General features: G+C 54.7%; 2 protein-coding genes across 5 annotated transcripts in view; both read right to left on the reverse strand.

Annotated features, from left to right (window-relative positions):
* Positions 1 to 666: 666 nt before the first annotated feature.
* Positions 667 to 8,602, reverse strand: FXYD2 (FXYD domain containing ion transport regulator 2). 3 transcript variants are annotated; one of them, XM_055273297.2, is made up of 6 exons: positions 8,410 to 8,602; positions 3,082 to 3,120; positions 2,809 to 2,883; positions 1,374 to 1,410; positions 1,181 to 1,211; positions 667 to 887 (listed from the first exon to the last, which is right to left on the reverse strand). In XM_055273297.2, exons 1-5 carry the CDS (start codon positions 8,423 to 8,425, stop codon positions 1,187 to 1,189), a joined length of 192 nt encoding a protein of 63 aa, XP_055129272.1. In that variant the 5' UTR covers positions 8,426 to 8,602; the 3' UTR covers positions 667 to 887; positions 1,181 to 1,186. The 3 variants fall into 3 exon arrangements, with proteins under 3 accessions (XP_055129272.1, XP_055129271.1, XP_055129269.1); XM_055273296.2 differs by lacking the exon at positions 8,410 to 8,602 and adding an exon at positions 5,053 to 5,143; XM_055273294.1 differs by lacking the exons at positions 667 to 887; positions 1,181 to 1,211; positions 1,374 to 1,410; positions 8,410 to 8,602 and adding an exon at positions 5,053 to 5,077 and having other exon boundaries at positions 2,708 to 3,120.
* An 8,753-nt stretch (positions 8,603 to 17,355) lies between these two features.
* Positions 17,356 to 18,888, reverse strand: part of FXYD6 (FXYD domain containing ion transport regulator 6) — a 39,577-nt gene continuing 38,044 nt past the window's right edge. For both annotated transcript variants that reach the window (XM_055273299.2, XM_055273298.2), the window contains exon 8: positions 17,356 to 18,661. The gene's annotated coding sequence lies outside the window, so the exon portion shown is untranslated. The remainder of the gene's footprint in view (positions 18,662 to 18,888) is intronic.

Raw genomic sequence — 18,888 nt, forward strand, 5'->3', positions numbered from 1 at the left:
AGGCTGAGGCTGCCCTGGGTGGGTCCCTGCCTGCATGGACAGGGGCTGGAGCAAGTGTGACAGTGGTCTCACTCTCACCATCTGTTCCCTGGCCCCAGGCCCTGGAATTAGCCAAGCCTCCAAATAGGTGGCCCCAAGAGTGGAAAGAGGTGGCCCGAGCTTAGTACCAGGAGGGGGCTGGGAAGAGGGCTGGCTCCTTCAGGACACGTGCAGAGGCCCAGCACCAGGCCCCCTGGACCCACCCACCCTGGCCCAGGGGTATATATGTAGAAAATGGCAGAGCACAGGAATGTGACCACACACAGGCCCATCTTGGTAGCCTGGGGCCTCTCCGCAGCAACTCCTAGGCAGGGTCGCTTCCAGGAACCCAACAGTGGCGCCTGGGGCAGAGGCCTCATGGGTATCCAATGGGCTGTGGTTTTGACCCCCTGGGCCTTTCAGACTTCCCAGGTGTATAAAAGCCAGGCTGAGGCCTCTGTCCCCAGGGCTCCTGCCAGTTCAGGGGGTGCAAGGAGTGGCCTACAGATGACAACACTGAACTTCTTGCTTTTACAGGCAGACAGGTGCCTGAGCAATTAATTGAAAAAACAAATGAGACCTGGCTGTATTTGTACTTGAACTTGGAGAGGCTGGTGGTGACAGAGGAGGGAGACAGGCAGGCAGGCGAGGGAAGCAGAGACGCCGGCTTTATTATAAGCATGAGGTGGCGGGGGGCAGGAGGTGGTGATGCCACCTGGGGGTCACATTGAGTCTGGAGCTTCCTTCAGCCCAAGTGCTGGCAGTGACGGGACAAAGGTCTACAGCCCAGGGAAGAAGGGGAGGCGCCAGAGGCAGGGCCATGCTTGGCTTCCCAGCTGGCCGCAGTGCAGTGGGTGGCACCGCCGAGGCTGAGAAGACAAAGGCAGGATGGGGTTGGGCAGGAGGCAGCAGAGGTTGGGGTTTTTTTTCCCCCTTGTCCATCTCACTTTTCTCCAGGGCTGCTCTGTGATCTCCTGCGGCCCACACTCCACGCCAGGCCCTTGGCAATCATTTTAAACACACGATGGGTGACAGACCACCTGGCTGATGTGTGCACGACCCTAAAATTCTTCTTTACCCAGTCCAGGAGCCAGAATTCTTCCCTGTTGCTCCCGAGCCTGCCCTGCCCTCCCACCACCTTCCCCGGGCCCTCCTAGCATACCTGCTGTTACAGCTCATCTTCAGTGATTTGCCTGGTGGGGGAAGGAAAAGCAACAGGTGAGAGGGCAGGGGGAGGGGTAGGTCCAGGGATCCCTGAGGCTGGGGATCCTCCACTGTGTCAGAGACAAAATCCTCAGCCCGCCCCTCCTTCTCCAGCCCCGACCCCCTCATCGGTCACCCCAGGCAGCGCTCACCTGCACTTCTTATTGCCCCCACAGCGGAATCTTCTGCCTTGAAAAGAGAAAAGTAGATTTGTTTCCATGGACTAATTTTCCAAGGAGACCCTGGAAGACTCAAAATTCTTCCAGTCTCTCCTACCTCCCTCCTGCCAGTACCACTGCAGGGTCAGGCTTGGAGGCCACGTTTGACTCTTTTATTTTATTTTATTTTTTGAGACGGGGTCTTACTCTGTCACCCAGGCTGGAGAGCAGTGGTAGGATCATAGCTCACTGCAGCCTCAAACTCCTGGGCTCAAGTAATCCTCCTGCCTCAGCCTCCCAAGTAGCTGGGACTATAGGCACATGCCACCATGCCCAGCTGATTAAAAAAATTTTTTTTTTTATAGATCGGGTCTCACTGTATTGACCAGGCTGGTCTTAAACTCCTGGTCTCAAGAGATCCTCCTACCTTGGCCTCCTAATATGCCGGCATTACAGGCATGAGCCACCATACCCAGCCTTCTCTCTCTTTATATAAGGCTGGACCATAGGCATTCAAGAGCCTAAGTCAGTCAGTCAGCAAATATTTACTGGAGCAGATCCACGGTGGGCTGTTGGCATATGGAGAGCATCAGCAGAGACTGGGCCATCATGGTGCCCCCAGCACAGCTGCCCGATGAATACCTGGAGAAGGATGGCAGCAAGTCCAAAGTGGAACCCCTTGCTTAGGCCACCTGCCTCCTGTGCCTATGTGCTCAGCCCTCACCCGGGACTACCCTCCAGGAGCTGCCATGGGCAACACAGGAAAATGGGGTGACCTGCAGGACTGTGGCCGGAGCCTTGGGGTGGGGTGGCAGTGGCACACGTGCATTACAATTCCAGAGCCCACAGGTGTGCTTACTGTATCTTCTTTCCATGGGTTGTGTTTTCTGTGTATTTTTCTTTGGGTTGCACCAAAACAAGTCAATGTGCAGTTATTAAGCTCCTGCTGTGTGTCTCTTGGGGCTTGAGGATACATAAGTCTCTTTGTTTCCCCTAGAACACTCCGAGTCTGCACTGGACCATTCTTAGAGCGCTGTCCTGACTGCCGTGTCTTTGGATGCTAGCCCTAATCCTGTGAGGCAGGTGGGATCATCCCTATTTAACAGATGAGTTTGGGACCATGGTTAGCAGTGGGGGGCCTAGTCCCCCTGCCTGGCCCTCCGGTTACCCAGTTACCCCGTGGGTTCGCTCTCACCTCCGCGCCTCCTCCCAGGCCCACTGGAGGGTGCACTTGAGCAAGAGGGAACCTCACACTGTGCTCCCAGAGCCTGGCACCCCACGGGGCACCCATTCCCACATCCTGCAGTGGGGGGGTGTAGTGAGGAGGCTCACCCCTCCCTTGGCAACTCCCAAAAGCCAGCCTGCTCAGCGGTCTTGAGAAGAGATGTGCCCTGGCCAGCAGCCCTTCCCTGGAGGCCACCCCACTTACTGAGGAGGATGAGGAGCCCCACGATGAAGGCCAGTCCAGCGAAGATCAGGCCCCCATTTCGGACAGTCTCATAGTCTCCGGAAAGAGAGGGCAAGAGGAGCGGGATGGGTGGTCCATCCCAGCGGCTGTCTCTCCCCGCAGCCCGCCCACAGCAGCCCGCGGTAACCAGGGGAGATAAGGGGCACAGAGCATGGACCCAGGGCTGGGAGAGGCAGCTGCTTGGTGGAAGGGGTCCTGAGGGCTCAGGAAGGGTGCACAGGGGCCCAGGCTTACCATAGTAGAACGGGTCCACGTCCCCCTTGGGGCTGCCGCCTAGGAGAGAGCCAGAGGTGGGATGAGAGGAGTGACCGATGGTGAGCTAGTCACAGGAACAGCTGGAATTCCCTGTCCTTCCCTTCCCAGAGGACCCTCGAGGGTCCAAGCAGGCGAGGGGAGGCTGGGAGCGAGGGTGTTGCTAAAACCATTGCCAGAAGGCTTCTGCTCTAGGCGGCTTCAGACACAGTCAACTGGGGACAAAATGTCGGGTGTCCGAGGGGGATGGATCCGTGCTGTCTGGGGGGCCTCTGACCACTCCGGAAGGGTGGCTCTCTCCTGCTCCTTGATTCTTACCATGGTAGAAAAGGCCAGGAGAGGCCTCTCCCATTAGACTCCCAGCAGCCTCTCTCCACAGGACCATTTGGCTGTCAGGTGCTTAGCAGGTATTTGGGAAATGCGTGAATAAATAAAACAGAAACTTAAAGTTTATCAGACAGAAGGAGGAAGCCGAGCCCAGCGTGTAGACTTGTTCAAAGTCCTAATGAAAGCTGAGACAGACCTCCTGTCCTACGTTACCATCCTCAGGGGAAGCAGATCTAGTTAAGAAACAATATATAGTGCTGGTCAGGCACCGGGCAAAAGCTAACAAAACCCTAACTCACCTAACCATTATGGCAACCTTATGAGGCATCGATGTCATTCTGGTGTAATCCACGAGAGGGTGGAAGTACAGAGAAGTAATTCCCCCACAGTTATACAGCAAGTCAGGGGTAGAGCTGGGGTTTGAACCCAGGCAGCAGGGGGCTGAGAATGGAGGTGCATAAGCCCTTTCATCTGCCGCCTCTCAATGGCAGGAGGGAAGGAGCCCGTTAGAGGCAAGCTCCTGCCCCTGCCTCCGGTGGCCTCCCCCGGATTTGGAGCTGCTCAGCAGGCAGGTCCCACAGTGGTGCCCTGCAACTGAGTACACTTGCCCCGGACAGCCAGACGGTGGCCTGGCCAGGACGTGCCACAGCTGAGGGCCACTACTCTTTCCTGCCCTGCTGGAGCCCCTTCTTGCACCAGAGAAGTAGAGCTCCAGGAGGAAGGAATGCTCAAGTCAGCACCTTCCCGGCTGTGCCAAACTGTGCCCCTGGGCAGTGGTGAGACTCAGGGTCTGGCAAGCCCAGCTGTCCCCAGTGGCCAGTCCTTGGGCCAGGAAAGGACAGGCCAGGAAGAGTCAGTGCCCATCCTGACAGGCCTGAGGTGCTGGGTGCTCAGGGAGGCCATGAAGGAACCAGGTCCCACACAGAAGGCCGCCAGGGCTGTCTTCCCAGATTTGGTTCAGGCCTTGTTCAAGGTCATATGGGGATTTAAGTGTCAGAGCAACAGCTAGACCCCAGCCAAGGCTTCCCCACACACCCCAGGAAACCTCCTCCTCCGTGGCCACCTGGCCTGAGCCGCTTGCTGAGACCCTCCCTGCCCAGCACCCTCCCCTTTCTGCATCTGGCTCAAAACCCACCTCTGTCAGCAAGTGCCCCTCTTGGTTTCCAGGCCTGAGTCAGTTCCTGTGACAGGAAGCCTTTGGGGAGTGTGACTTGAACTTGGGGGGCTCTCACCCCAAATCCAGTCTAGGAAGGCTGACCAGACGGGCCTGCTCCTTCCCCAGCCAGATGGACCCCGTCTGTCTCCTGCCCAAGTTCAGACGGTCTAGCAAGATGCATTGAACTCAGGGCGGGTGTGTACCAGGAGGCCGAGGAGGGACGCTCAGCCCTCCAGCTTCTATCTGCTGCCTTTCTGCCACTCAAGCTATCTTTCTTTGGGGTTAAAGCAGGATCCTCCTTTAAGTTGCAAATTTTCTTAGAGAGGAGGCCGACAGGAAGAGGGGCTGGGTACTGTGAAGGCTGAGGTGGCAGGAGAGGGAAGAGTAGGGTCCAGCTGACCCCACAAAGGCAGGCCAATCAGAGCCACCCAGCATCGCACATGCCCGGGCACACACACCAGCACACTCACCACCGTCCATTGACAACCCAGTCATTTCCCCAGCCGAATGGGCTGCCTCCACTCCCCTCTTCCTGCTGTCTCTGCTTTTTGGAGAGTGTCTGGCTGCCTCCGCGGGGTGGCCGGGGATGAGGTGCGGGCATTAAACATTAACAGTGCCAGGTAATATTTACCCTGGTCACAAGAAAAGCTGCAGTGTGGATGGAGGGGCTCCTGCTGCAGGGTGAGGACGTGCATGGGGAGGCAGGGGCAGGGAGGAGCTGGCTGAGTTTCCAAACCCTCCCAAAGGAAATTTCCAAAGAGAAGGGCTGGGATGGGTCAGCAGTGGTGCTGTTCTGCCAGCTGGGGAAGCTACAGCTGGGGTGATGGAAACAGCAAAGTGGAAGTTGCACAAGCTGTTCAGTGTACACTGTACTTGGGAGCTTCTGGGGGCAGTGTCCCACAGCAGCCCCCAGCCCAGGCAGGGCCCACCGCACCAGCCACCGTGGATGCCACCACTGCAGCTGGTGCTCCTTATGTGGTATTGGAGGCTTTCCTGCAGTGGTCCCTAGGAGCCTGGCCCACTGCCCCCCCACCACATCCCTGGAGAACCGCCGAAGCTGACCAGCAGTAGATCCTTCAGAAGGGCACTTCATCTGTCATCCTATTCACCCATCAACATGCACCCTGCAGGTTACACCTCAGTCGGAAGGGCTTCAGTCATCCCCAACTAATTTATCCTTCCCTGCCGCCCCGGCACTTCCTCCTACCACCATGTGGCCTGGCTCTCGGATTGTTTCCTGGCCAGTTTACCATGGAGCATGCAGGATCCTTAAGGACGGAGCAAGACTTTCATCGCGGGGCAAACCTCCTGCGTTTATGGTTTACCAAGCACTTTCCTCATTGTTTTCTCCTCAAGCTTTATCTTTCCCATTTTACTGATGAAGCAGGTGTCTAAGGCACAGAGAGGTAGGGGCCTTGCCCAGGGTCACACAGCCAGTGTGGGGGAAGTGGAGACTGACAATCAGGCCTCCTGCTGCAGGAGGCAGTGCTTTCCACACCTTGCAGGCAGCCTCCCCACTCCGCTGTGACCTCCTTCACCCCAGGACTCCTGTGCCGAGTAGCTGCAGGTACTGTAGAATCCTCGTTGAGTCCTAGTCCATTGAATTGGCCTCCAGAAAAGGCTAAGCCCAGTGGCCACCAAAGAGCCAAGGTCAGTGGCCAGCGGCCACCAGGGGAGCTTGAGCCCTTCTGAAGGGAGCCACTGTATCCATGAATCCTCCCCAAGCAGGGGCAGGGCTTGGCAATTGAGTTCATACCCTGGCCCTCTCACTTGCTGATCGTATGGTCTCAGTTAATTACTTCACCCCTCTGTGCCTCAGTCTCCTCATCTGTAAAATGGGCGCAGTACCCAGCTCCTAGGGTGGTTGTGAGGGGAAGTGAGATATTGCATGCAAAGAGCGTATCCCGGTGCCTGGCGCACAGTGAGTGGCATCATTGTTACTGTTATATGTGTGTTGATTGAAGAAATAACAAGCATTAGCCTTTGGCAAATGTTTGCTGTTGGACACGGAAAAGCCAGCCACCCTCCAATGAAAATGGGCACGAATGAGTGAGATGGAGAGAATGTCATGGCCCTGCAGACCAGGCACTGCAATACCCATTCAGCTCCCTTCTGCTTCCGGAGCCAAGAAATATATATTCATGCAAACATCACAGCAGAGCCAGCGTTTGGTGAAGATGGACCACGTGCCAGGCTCTTGGCATGCACTGCAGCACTTAATTCCTGCTAACGGCGTTTCACAGATAAAGAAACTTGAGGCTGCTCATTTGCTTTGCACAATAGCCCCCGGAGGTGGCCAGGGCGTGTCATCATCCCCACTGGGTACAACAGAAAAACCGAGGGCAGGAAGGTGAAGGGACTTGCCTGAAACACACAGTTAATGGCAAACTGGAGGTAGAAAGCCCAGATCCTCCAATATGTGCTACCAAAGCTACTGCCATCTCCACACAAGACAAGGGTGCTCCCTTTATTATACAGGATTGTGTTATCTTATTGCATTTTGTCTATATTTGTAAGCATGGATTCTTTTGGGAATAATAAGAGATGTAAAAATAAGTGGGAAGTTAAATGAATTCATCTGTCTGTCTGTCTATCTATCCATCTATCTATCTATCTATCCATCTATCTATCTATCTATCTATCTATCTATCTATCTATCTATCCATTGACAATCCAGTCATTTCCCCAGCCAAATGGACTGTCTCCACTTGCCTCTTCCTGCTGTCTTTGCTCCTTGGTGGGATGGCTGGGGATGAGGTGGGAGCATTAAACATTAACAGTGCCAGGTAATATTTACCCTGGTTGCAAGCAAAGCTGCAGTGTGGATGGAAGGGCTCCCACTGCGGGGGGAGGAGGTGCATAGGGAGGCACCTACAGATGGATGGATGGATGGATGGATAGATAGGTAGATAGATAGATAGATAGACAGACAGACAGACAGACAGACAGATAGATAGATAGATAGATAGATATGGATGATAGATCGATCAATAGATAGATGAATAGGAAGCAATAGGGAAAGCTAGTTGATGGCTGCATTTTTAAACTCTGTGTGCAAGGCACCGTTTCAAGCACTTTACAGAAATTAATTTTTTTTTTTGAGACGGAGTTTCACTTTTGTCACCCAGGCTGGAGTGCAATGGTGTGATCTCGACTCACTGCAACCTCCGCCTCCCGGGTTCAAGTGACTCTCCTGCCTCAGCCTCCTGAGTAGCTGGGATTAAAGGCATGCGCCACCAAGCCCGGCTAATTTTGTATTTTTAGTAGAGACGGGGGTTTCACCGTGTTGGTCAGGCTGGTCTCGAACTCCTGACCTCAGATGATCCGCCCGCCTTGGCCTCCCAAAGTGCTGGGATTACAGGCGTGAGCCACCGCGCCCGGCCAGAAATTAATTCTTTAGTCATCACAATGACTCTTATAAGGTAAGGAATGCATTATTATCACCCCATTTCATAGAGGAAGAAACTGAGGCCCAGATAAGTTAAATAACTTGCCAGAGGTCAGATGGCCAGAGAGTAGGGCAGCCAAGATTTGAAGCCAGCAGTCTGGCTTCTGAGTTCCTGCATCTCTAATGGACGGATGGACAGACAAGCAAATGAGGCGGTTGAACAAGCTGCCTTCCCAGCCCTCGCAGCTCAGATATGCTCTGCACACGTCACAGCAGGCCGGTGACTCCATATGGAGATGCTCTTTTTTGGAAATTCTGCCTCTCTTCCTTTCTGCTTTTCCTGCACTCTGGGGAGCTTGTGGGTGCACTTGAAAGGGACGGGGCTGGCAGCTGTGTTAGAGCCTGAGCAGGGAGGAGGAATGGGGCTCAGAGGACTCACCCAGGTACCTGTCCATGGCAGGAGCTGCTGGTTGTGTCCAGGAGTGCAGGAGAGCAGGGAGGTGCTGCTTGCCTGGGGCCTGGATGGAGAGTGGCACTCCCCCTCTTCACACTTCAGGTGAGCCCACAAACAGGAAGAGACACAGGCAGGGAGGAGGGGCTGGCAAAGGAGCCCTTACCTCGTGCCCACTTGCTGGGGCAGGTCGGGGCAAGGGATCCACGTGAAAGCCAGGGGAGATTCTCTGACCTCCACCTGGCGCCTGAGGATGGGGAAGCTGTCAGATGCAGCAGAGCCAACCACAGCCCCCACCCTGGCCCTCTCCCCCGAGGGGCTCCATACTGCAGCCAGCCCAGGGTGCCCAAAAAGGGTATAGGAGCCAGGAGGAATCGAGGAGCCCACTCTTCCCCAGGACCCTGGGCTGGTGGCGGCTGAGGGAGACTTTCAGGGGCATGTGTGGGTCCTCTGAGCTTTACTCTGCTGCACCTCCATCCTCCAGTCCAGCTGGGCCGTTGCCCTGAGGTATCCTTCCCAAGACCCCAGTCTGTAGCTAGGCATCCCCTGAGACTGGGAGGCACAGCTGCAGCCTCTCAGAGGGGTGGGAATGGTTTCCAGACCCTGTCCTGGGACCTGAGGCACCGGCCCCAGCTTCCTGTGTCATTCTGGTAGTTGGCAGAGAGATGGGGAGCAGCTGCGGGGCTGGGAGCCGGAGCTGTGATGGGGGCCGCTCCTGCGGCCTGCCCTTTCCTCAGCTGGGACCCCCTCACTCAGCCCGCAGTGACTCACCCAGGCTGTGATGTCAGGCCTGCCTGCTACATCTCAGAGGGCTCAGCTGGAGACACCAGCAGCCTAATGAGGCCTCTGGGGGTGCTGGTTGGTATCAGAGGGGAATGGCCAGAAGACAGCACTGCTAGGTCCAGGGCAGGGTCAGAGCCAGAAGCCAGCAGGGAGCCACAGGGAGCCCCACCAGGCAGGGCAGCCCACTAGGCAGGGTGTCCTACCACGCAGGGCAGCCCACTACACTGTCCAGGCAGTCTCTGTTCCTCAGCCACCAAGGCCTTGCCCACAGCAAAGCCACAGTGAGCAGTCTCTGTGTGGCTGACTTGGGACCACAGGGTCTCCCTCAGGTTCCTGTAGCCGCCCTGGCACGGCCACCCCAACGCAGACACTGAGAAGCAGAGTTGGGAGGGACTGGCTCTGGCCCCAGCCTTTGACCCAGGCTCTGGTCACTCTGACTCCCGCCTCTCTGTCCCTCCTTTGCAACACTCCCTGTCCTGAGGGGAGGACTCATGACGTCCCAGGGAGCCCTCTCAGGGCTGAAATGGAGACCAGGAGGTCTAAGAGGTGCTATTTGTTATCAGGATGGGCTGAGATCGGCGCTGGGGCCCCTGAGCACAGCCCTGACTCCAGGCTGTCTGCACCTTTCCCTCCAGACCACCCTGGAGGCAGGGCCAGACCTGCCCTGGGGTGGGTAACAGCTCGGCTGGCGGGCGGGCCTGTCCCATGCTCCCAAGTGGAAACCTGCCCACTCAGCCCAGAGCGGCTGAGTGGAAATTCCCCAAGCTGGGATTAGAGAAGTTGACAAACCTCGGGGCTGGGTGAGACTTAGAGGTACCTGGTCCAAACATATTCTAAGTGGTCCAGAAAAGTGGAGCTCTCAGCCAAATCCCCCCACCCACCCTGCCTGTATACACACTCTGTTCCCTGCCTGCCCCCAGTGTTGTGAAGGAAGACATCTCTATCTCAGAGCCCTGTGTGATTGATGGCCCGACCAGAAAGGACACCAAAGCCATCCCATCCAAACCCCTCCCTTTAAAAGTGGCTCCCTTTCCTGCTCAAAATCCTCAGAGAGGGCTCGGATGATACATAAAATCTTTGTGTGTCCCAAAAAGAAGCCCTTTTTTTTTTTTTTTTTTTTTGAGATGGAGTTTTGCTCTTGTTGCCCAGGCTGGAGTGCAATGGCGCGATCTCAGTTCACTGCAACCTCTGCCTCCTGGGTTCAAGCGATTATTCTGCCTCAGCCTCCCAAGTAGCTGGGATTACAGGAGCCACCACCACACCCAGTAATTTTTGCATTTTTGTATTTTTAGTAGAGACTGGGTTTCGCCATGTTGGCCGGTCTCGAACTCCTGACCTTAGGTGATCTGCCCGCCTTGGCCTCCCAAAGTGCTGGGATTACAGGCGCGAGCCACCGCACCTAGCCAAGAAGCCCTTCTTATTCTGGCTGTAGGCACCTGTGAGCTGGTCCCTCACCTCCCCGCCCTGCTTTCTGCTCCAGCCATGCTGGCCTTCTTGACGCCCCTCACCCTCCAGGACCTCCGCATGGGCTGTTTCCGCTTCCTAAATGCTCACCCTCCACAGGGCTTCCTGCTCAGCGCACACTGCCTTCAGGGCTTTCTTCAAAGCCCCGATTCTGGGCATCCCTTTATAAAATGTTCACACCCACCGCCTCAGCCTGGCTTTTCCTCTGTGGCACTTATTCTTACCTAAGGTACGTATTTCCCTTATCTTGTTTGTCCCTCTCCCAACTAAAATTTAAGCACCAGGAGAGCAAGGATTTTTTTTTGTTTGTTCATTCCCCCGTGCCTGGAACAGCGCATCGTGGGACCCAGTTTTATTAAATGAATGAATCAGTCCCAGGCAAAAATCAGGCAAAAATGGGGACAGGATAGAGGGGAAATCACTTCTCCCATGCTGCAGGCAGATCCAGTACTTGCCTCAGGCAGCCTCCTTCCATGCTGTCGCCTGCCCTGTGAGGAGTCACAAGACCCGATTTGCCCTCACAGAGGCATCAACCCTCACCTTGCTGACAGCTCCCCCAGAGTCCCTCTCAGGGTGTTCTCTCTCACTCCTCTTGCACCCCATCCCCCCCCCTCCCCTAACCTCCCATTCCTTCTCTAGCCCTGCAGTAATTTTCAGAAATTGTCCTGTTTGTTCTTTGGGGGAAGCCCAGTCATTTGTTAAGTCAAGCAGGTCCCACCCCTCTCGCTTCACTCACGTTTAAGTCCTTCTCAGACTTCCTTCCTGTCCTCCCCCAGCTAGCACAGGTCCTAGTTAGCACTGGGGACAGGGAGCCCCTTTCTGAGACACCTGCTCTCCTGCAGAGAGGTTGAGGCCCTTCCACCTGTGGCCCATGTTCCTGAGAGCAGCTCAGTTCAGGAGGGTCTCTCCTCCTAGACCTCTCCATGCAAGGCACCCTGAGGGCTGGACACACCCGTGCATAACTCCCCTTGCATCCTGAGACTTTGCTGAGGACTGCCTGACCCTGGGCAAGGGCACCCCTCTGGGTCTCCTCCCACCTGTAAAATGTGGTAGTAACACCTACCTTGCAGGGTTGTTGTGGGAACAGAGACAAGGTAGGTCAAGCGTTTGGCCAGCGAAGGTCCTAGAAAATGATGGCTGTGTTTTCCTTACTCCGAGCTGGCCCCCAGGAGGCAAGAACACTCACGGTAATCCCTTCCCTTGGCTCAGTCCCCAGTTGCGGTGATCTCTAAGGCAGGCCCCTGGGAGCACACTGCCCTGGCATGATCCTGCTGGCCACCACTCACCCTGCAACTCCAGCCTCCCTTTCTTCTCCACACAAAACCAAGAAACCTCCGTTGTCTGATGGTTCCAGGCTGGAGACAAAGGAGCATCCAGCAGTGCTCTCCTGTTCTCTCCAAGACCCAGAGCTCTGGGAGATGTTGGGAGGTAGGGAGAGGCAGCGCCCACTCTTGGGTGTGTCAGCACTGTCACAGCTGATGGGACAGTGCCCTCAGTGGCGAGGCCTCCATCTCCCCTGTCTCCCCCAAGCAGGACTCCCTTTTGTCTCCTGACTCCTAAGTCTCAGGGTAGTCATTTGGGGTGGTCATTGCTGAGATGGTGGGGCAGGGAGGAAATAGGCTGGAATCCAGCTGACCTCTGTTTTCCTGGTGATCAAAGGCAGAGGCCCTCACCACCAGCTTCCCAAAATGAGTTCTCCAGCTCCACCGGCTCTGGCCTTTGTGGGAGTTTACAGCCTTGAACTCCAGGTCCTCAAATCAGTTCCTCCTGGTGTTGGCTTGCAGCTGGAAAGGGGCTCCTGTGAAGCAGAAGCCAGAAACACCTAGAAAGCCATGACCCCCGGCCCAGGTCAGTCCTCAGCTGCATAACCCGTATGGCCACTGGGCAGGGAAAGTGGCAGTTCCCAAGCCCCATTTGTCTCACTCAGAGGTCTTGAATCCTGAGGAATGCTGGCTCCTGGCTCCTGCTATGGTTGCAGGTGCCAGGTCAGTGGGGTCTTATAAGGCAGGGCTGGAAGGAGGTGGGCCCCAGAGGGTCCATTCCTTAAGTGTTGGCTTCAAGATGGCCTGAGCCATGGTGCACAGAGGTTCTGAGAACTGCCAAAGGGCAATGTACTCTAAGAGTCAAGGTCACCAGCTGGTGACGAGGGCAAACCCATTTGACCCACCTCCCCCACAGTGAATACCTTGGAGAGAAATGCATTCTTGACTGTTCTCAGAACTCACGTCCAGGCTTGAACCACAACAGAGCCCATTCTTCTCCAGCTTTTCTTGGTTTTCTCCTCCCAGTAACCAAACTCCCTCTCACCTCTGAAAAGCAGCTTGAGGCTCGCTGCCTCCGGGAAGACCTCGCGGAGCAAGCCCACCCCTGGTTACTCTTACCTTCCCTCCACCACCTTCCGGATACCACTGACATGGCTTGAATGGCCGGCATGTGGCCGTGTCACCATTCTCTTCATTTATAGCACAGATTGCCAAGTCCCTGGCCTCCCTGAGGCCTCGGGTCGGGTAAGCTGTTCAATGTTTGTACCTGCATTGAGCCTGGTGCCCACTCTCCACACTTGGCAGCAATTGCACCCTATTCCAGGGTCTCAATGGTTCCAAAGAGCTGCTTAGAGCCTCCCAACAATTCAGCCAGGCAGGCTGTGTGATGCCCATTTTACAGAGGACACTGCAGGTGGTCTGCAAACAGGTCAGAACATGAACCCAAGTCTAACAGAGACAAGAGGAACCCGGCCATCAGAGAATGAGGAGACAAGGAAATGGATAGGAATGCCAACATTAATAGCATAATGGCTACATGGAGAACTGTCACCGTGCTTCGATGTCCATTGTATCACTTTGACCCTGTGAGATAACAGAAAAGATCTTGATGCATTTATTTTATAGGTGATGAAACTGAGGCTTAAGTGGCTTTTCCAGGGTTACATGGCGAGCAGGAGGCCCAGCTTACCCCAAAGCTAGGAAAGACTTGATTATTCAGAAAAGGAAACTGACAGAGAGGCTGGGGTCTTTCCAAGCTCACACAGTTAGAGCAGAAGGGACCTTGGGGATGTTCTGAGCCTCAGGCTCTACCAGACTGTCTCCACGCCCAGCTCAGAGGTAGGAATCCATTCTTCTGGACTGTGCAGGGGGGCCCACCCCCTCCAGTCCCTGCCATCCAGGTCCTTCAGGACATGTGATCACAGCATCACCTGCTCTGCCATCATTGCCTTGGCAGGTGCCCCACTGTTGTGCAACCAGGCCCGGGGCTGGGCTGGCCCCATCAAATCAACAGCTGGTTGGCTTGAGCCGGCTGAGTCTGCCCCCCTGGAGCTCAGCTGTGACAGCAATGAATCACACTAATGGAGAGAGGTGGCCATTCCTTCTCTGTGGCCTGGAGACAGGTTTTCCCAAAGCTCCTCCCCTGGCTCAGGCAAACACACCTGACCTTTCTCTCGCTGGGCCCAGGGTGAGGCAGAGCAGCCAGGAACAAGGTGGGGTGAACCAGACAGAGCTGGAGTGCTCTCCCACCCCTGCTTTGCCCAGCCTCCCCGCCAAGCCCATGATTCCAAGCAAGGTAAGGCCCTCCTCCCAGAGGAAGGGGCCAACAGCCCGGTGACCTTGGAGTGTGCTTCGCCTGGCACTCCCCTCACACCACTCCCTACAGCTTGCACTCTGCCTCTTACTCTCTTCCAAGAACAATTTGGCAAGTTCTAATCTACATCTTGCAAAAAAAAAAAAAGACAAAAAACAGAGAGGTAGGAGGGCCACAGCATCTGGGGTCCCAGAAGGCAGACTGACCTATTCCTACAGCGGGGGTAAGTAACGCAGAAAACCTCCAGGCAAAGAGACATGGAGATCTTCGAAATGGAATAGGGGGTGGAGTGAGTCATTGGGAGGCAAAAGGTGTGGGACACCTGAGGTTACTGAGACAGGGAACTTGGGATTCCCTTCTGGGAAATGACACAGCATGGCAGCTGTCCTTCCTATTCAGTCAAGCTACATTGCCTCATTAAACCAAATCACAGCTACAAACCAGTGCCACGTGCCTGGAGGCTGAGTGGACACTCCTGGTCCTCCTCACGGAGATATACAGCACTCTGAGCTCTGATCCAGCTGATCTGCGTGAAGTCCTCAGACAAGCACATAGTAAGTGCTCCATAAATGTCAGCTGCTCTTGTTTTTTTAATTATTACTATTTTGACCATCATTTATTCGATTGTTCTTCCTGTGTCTTGTTTCCAGACCATTCAACTCCCACAGGAGGCTCCTTGGAGCACAGTCCAGCTAGTTTACGTCTTGAAGGGACAGCCATGCTCCAGGTGCAGTCTTGGGAGCCATCTGGTCACTGTCCCTTCATCCGAGCATCTGCCTTCTGAAGGAGGCGAGGCCATGTGCTGAAAAGCACTACGGACAGACAGCCCGGGGTCAAGTCCTAGCTCCTCCATCCCCCAGCTGTGTAACCTGGACCAGGACGATTATATCTCTGACCGATCTCAGAATACAGCTGGATTACCAGGAGGAAAACTAAGTGAGTGCTTAGAGGCGGGCAAAGTAAGGATAACCATTTGTAGATGATGTGCTGGAGATGCTGATCATCATTCCTTACTCTTAACATAATTATGAGAAAAATCAGAACCTCCTCATTGGACTTCCTTATTCCTATGCTGAAGCATAACGTTCTGTTTTTCCTAAGGTATGGGGGGTGGCACACACAATGCTTTGCATGTCTAGGGCCTCTAGGGGTCTCAGTCTGGCCTTGCTCTGAAATTTCTGCAAGGCCTGCCAATTCCCTGATGTATCACGAGTGTTCCCGAACAATAAGCTCATTTACCGGGTCTAGCTGTGACCAGATATTTTTTAATCGCCACGATCACTGGGTTGACAGGTTGAGTTTGAGCTCCACCATAAGCATGAGTCTTTCCAAAGGCCTGGGGGACCGAAGGCAGAAGCAAGAGCACACGTAGAGAAGGCACCGAGCAAGCGGATCTGTGTGGTTCTTCGGTTCTGAACAACTTGCGGAATCCAGGCGGACTCAGGGCCTGTGTGGCCACCGGGCAGGGAAGGTGGTGGTTCCCAGGCCCATCGAAACCCCAAGGAGCACTGGCTTCTGTCTCTTGCTATAGCTTCAGGTGCCAGGTTCACTGGGGTCTTAGAAGGTGGGACTGGAAGGAGGCGGGCCCAGAGGGTCCCACTCCTTAAGTGCTGGCTTCAAGATGGAAGATATTAAGATGTTCCAGGGGTCGATTCTTTTTTCAAGACCCTAAGATGTTCCAGGCTTCTGCAGAGCAGGCACAGTCCTTGCCCTCCAGGAATTGTATCAATAAAGACATAAAACACTAGAGGCAGAAGCTGCACACGGGAAACCTCCACGCAGAATCTGCCCACATCTGTGTTGGTTCGCCCAACAGTGCTTTTTAGAAAGTTGAGTCAGAGTGTCTTTGGGAGGACACTGTAGGTGACTGCAGGCGCCATGCCCCATTGTCACTCCAGCAGATTCACATATTGGCATTACCTGCCTGTTCTCTACAGTCTGGATGCCAAGTATGAAGTGTGAACATAAAGGCAGCAAATGAGTGTGACTGGGGCACAAGAAAGGGATTCGGCTGGGCACTGTGGCTCACGCCTCTAATCCCAACAATTTGGGAGGCTGAGGCAGGTGGACCACTTGAGGCCAAGAGTTCGAGACCAGCTTGACCAACATGATGAAATCCCATCTCTACTAAAAATATAAAAATTAGCCGGGTGTGGTGGAGGGCACCTGTAATCTCAGCTGCTCAGGAGGCTGAGGCAGAAGAATCTCTCGAACCCAGAAGGCAGAGGTTGCAGTGAGCCAAGATAATGCCACTGCACTCCAGCCTGGGCGACAAGAGCAAAACTTCATCTCAAAAAAAAAAAAAAAAAAAAGAGATTCGATTCTACCTAATGCCCAGGAAGGCTCCACACAGGAGGGGGTATTTCATAATCCACATCACCCACCCTGTCACTCCCTTGATCCCTTCCTTCCTTTTTTCTTTTTAGAGACAAGGTCTCATTCTGTTGCCCAGGCTGGAGTGCAGTGGTGCAATCACGGTTCACTGCAACCTGGAACTCCAGGGCTCAAGCAATCCTCCTGCCTCAGCCTGCTGAGTAGCTGTGACCACAGGTGCGTGCCACCATGCCCAGCTAAGATTTCACCATGTTGCCCAACTGGTCTTGAACTCCTGGCCTCAAGCAATTCTGCTTCAGGCTCCCAAGTTGCTGGAATTACAGGTGTGAGTCACCACCCTTGGCTCCCTTTTCAAGTCCTTAGGTAGTGGCCCCAGAACTGACCAAAGAGAAATGTTAGGATGTTTTACTCTAGGCCACTGAGTACTTGGAGAAGCCATTGTGACTCCTTTTTTGCTCCAAGACAGTGTGCAATGTACAGGTCCTGCTATGGGATGTGGCTTGAGCCCAGTGGCCTGGGACGGCGGGAGAGAGGGAGGGAGGAATAGAAATGGCAGGAAGGTGCAGGATGAAGGGCTGAGCAGGAGGGGAGGAAAGTGAAGGAAGAAAAGGAAAGTGAGGGAAGAGAAGTGGGGAGGAGGCAACAGTGACAGCAGCTGAAGGGGCTCTGTGCCTACCTGGCTGGCTCTCCACTCCTTCCTCCTCCCTCTAGCCCTTTAAGTTCCACAGACCCTACAAACACTCAAGTTCTTTCACATAAAGGAAAGCACCTCTGAGCCACTAGGAAACAAAGGATATTTTATTCCTTTTTTCTGTCGTTGTTGAGAGGATAGATCACGATACAGAGAACAGCAATGGGTCACAGCGCATGGTTTGGTTGGTTTCCACGGGAACACAGAGGACAGGAGGGGCGGGATCTGGGTTGAGTTCCCACTCTCGTTATGACCTTCAACCTCTCACTGTTCCCAAGGGCTGCACGGAGGCTGCTGAGTCTCCAACCCACCTCGCTCACCGCTCTGACCACCGACGACAGGCAGAGCAAAGGATGTGGGAGTTGTCTCTGCTGCCCATCCAAGGGGACGTGGGCAGAGAAGCAAAGGCCTCTACTCTCCCTCCATCTATCCCAGTGTGCTGGCCCCAGCGGAACAGGAGTCCTTCAGCTATTGCCTGCCAGAGACCCAATTGCAGGGACTGGAGTCTGCGTCTGGATGAGCTGGGCTGTAGATTGAAGTCTCAGAAGCAGGGAAGGTTGGAAGGGGTAGGGTCCCAGAGCCCACGGGGTTATTGCTGAGAAGATATGCAGGGGACACATTCCCCAGGGGCAGAGTAGAAGCCCTGGGCCTGGAATCCCCGGGCGCTCTATGAAGGGGCGGGGCAGATGGGGACTCCTCGTGGAAGCCCCCAGGAAGAAATTAACCATGGAAGGGCATAGCCTGCCTGAAGTCAACGCTGTGCTCACCAGCTCCTTGCTTTGTATCTCCAATTGCTAAGAGATCTTCAGACTGCGATCAGGTGGGATAAGGAAGCAAGGTTTTTGTTAAAGGAGTGAAAGGAGTCCATGAAGAATGATGACAGAGTGCTGCAAACCTTCCCAGGTCTCAAGACGATTGAAGACCACTGCCCGTGCTCTTACCCTATGCATCCCTAAATCAGGGGAGGGGGCTGGTCTCGGGCAACAAGCAGCCTCCTAGGAGCAGAAGGTGATGGAGGGCCACGGGGGCAGGGAGGAGCAGATGGCCACATGGCTCAGCCCCTGCCTGGGAAAGCGAGTCCACAGTTCACTAACAAACACAATACCATCCACGAACAAGTAGCCACAAAGACCACAGTTAGCAAACACACACACTCACACACACACACACACACACACACATCACAGGAGGTGGGCAGGACCGCAGGCTGCAGTGGGGAGGCAAGTGTTAGTTGCATCATCAGGTGGAGGAATGGTGTTAGAGGGGATAGGGCAGGGGACACACAAGTTCTTGGCTTCTCCTGGGGAAAGGGCTGTTGCTGAAGTGGCCGGTTTTCTTAAGCATCGACATTTGCAACCAAAGGTTCAAGCAGCGGCCTTCAGGTTCCAGAGGCTGAGGAGGAGGATAATTTAAATTAAAAACACTTTAGCTAGCCTCTGGTATCCTTATCTGCTTCTCTCCCTTCCTTGAGCACCTGCCCACTGAAATTCCCGGTATGACAGCCTTGTCTGAGACGCAGAGAAAGGAGACGAAGACACAGGGGAGGGGTGAACCTCAGAGGAAGCCTCTCCCAGGTGGCCTGGAGCCTGGCAGACATGGAAAGGAAATTGTGAAACCCA

This window comes from Symphalangus syndactylus, chromosome 3 (genome assembly GCF_028878055.3).
Source record: "Symphalangus syndactylus isolate Jambi chromosome 3, NHGRI_mSymSyn1-v2.1_pri, whole genome shotgun sequence".
Taxonomy (NCBI): domain Eukaryota; kingdom Metazoa; phylum Chordata; class Mammalia; order Primates; family Hylobatidae; genus Symphalangus; species Symphalangus syndactylus.

What these genes read in the sequence shown, in the direction of transcription:
- FXYD2 (XM_055273294.1), bottom strand. Translation starts at nt 5,077, where the DNA reads ATGACTGGGTTGTCAATGGACGGTG. An exon ending in TGGGTTGTCAATGGACGGTG is followed by an intron (nt 3,121 to 5,052) that starts GTGAGTGTGCTG and finishes GCTCTCTCCTAG; the next exon opens with GCGGCAGCCCCAAGGGGGAC.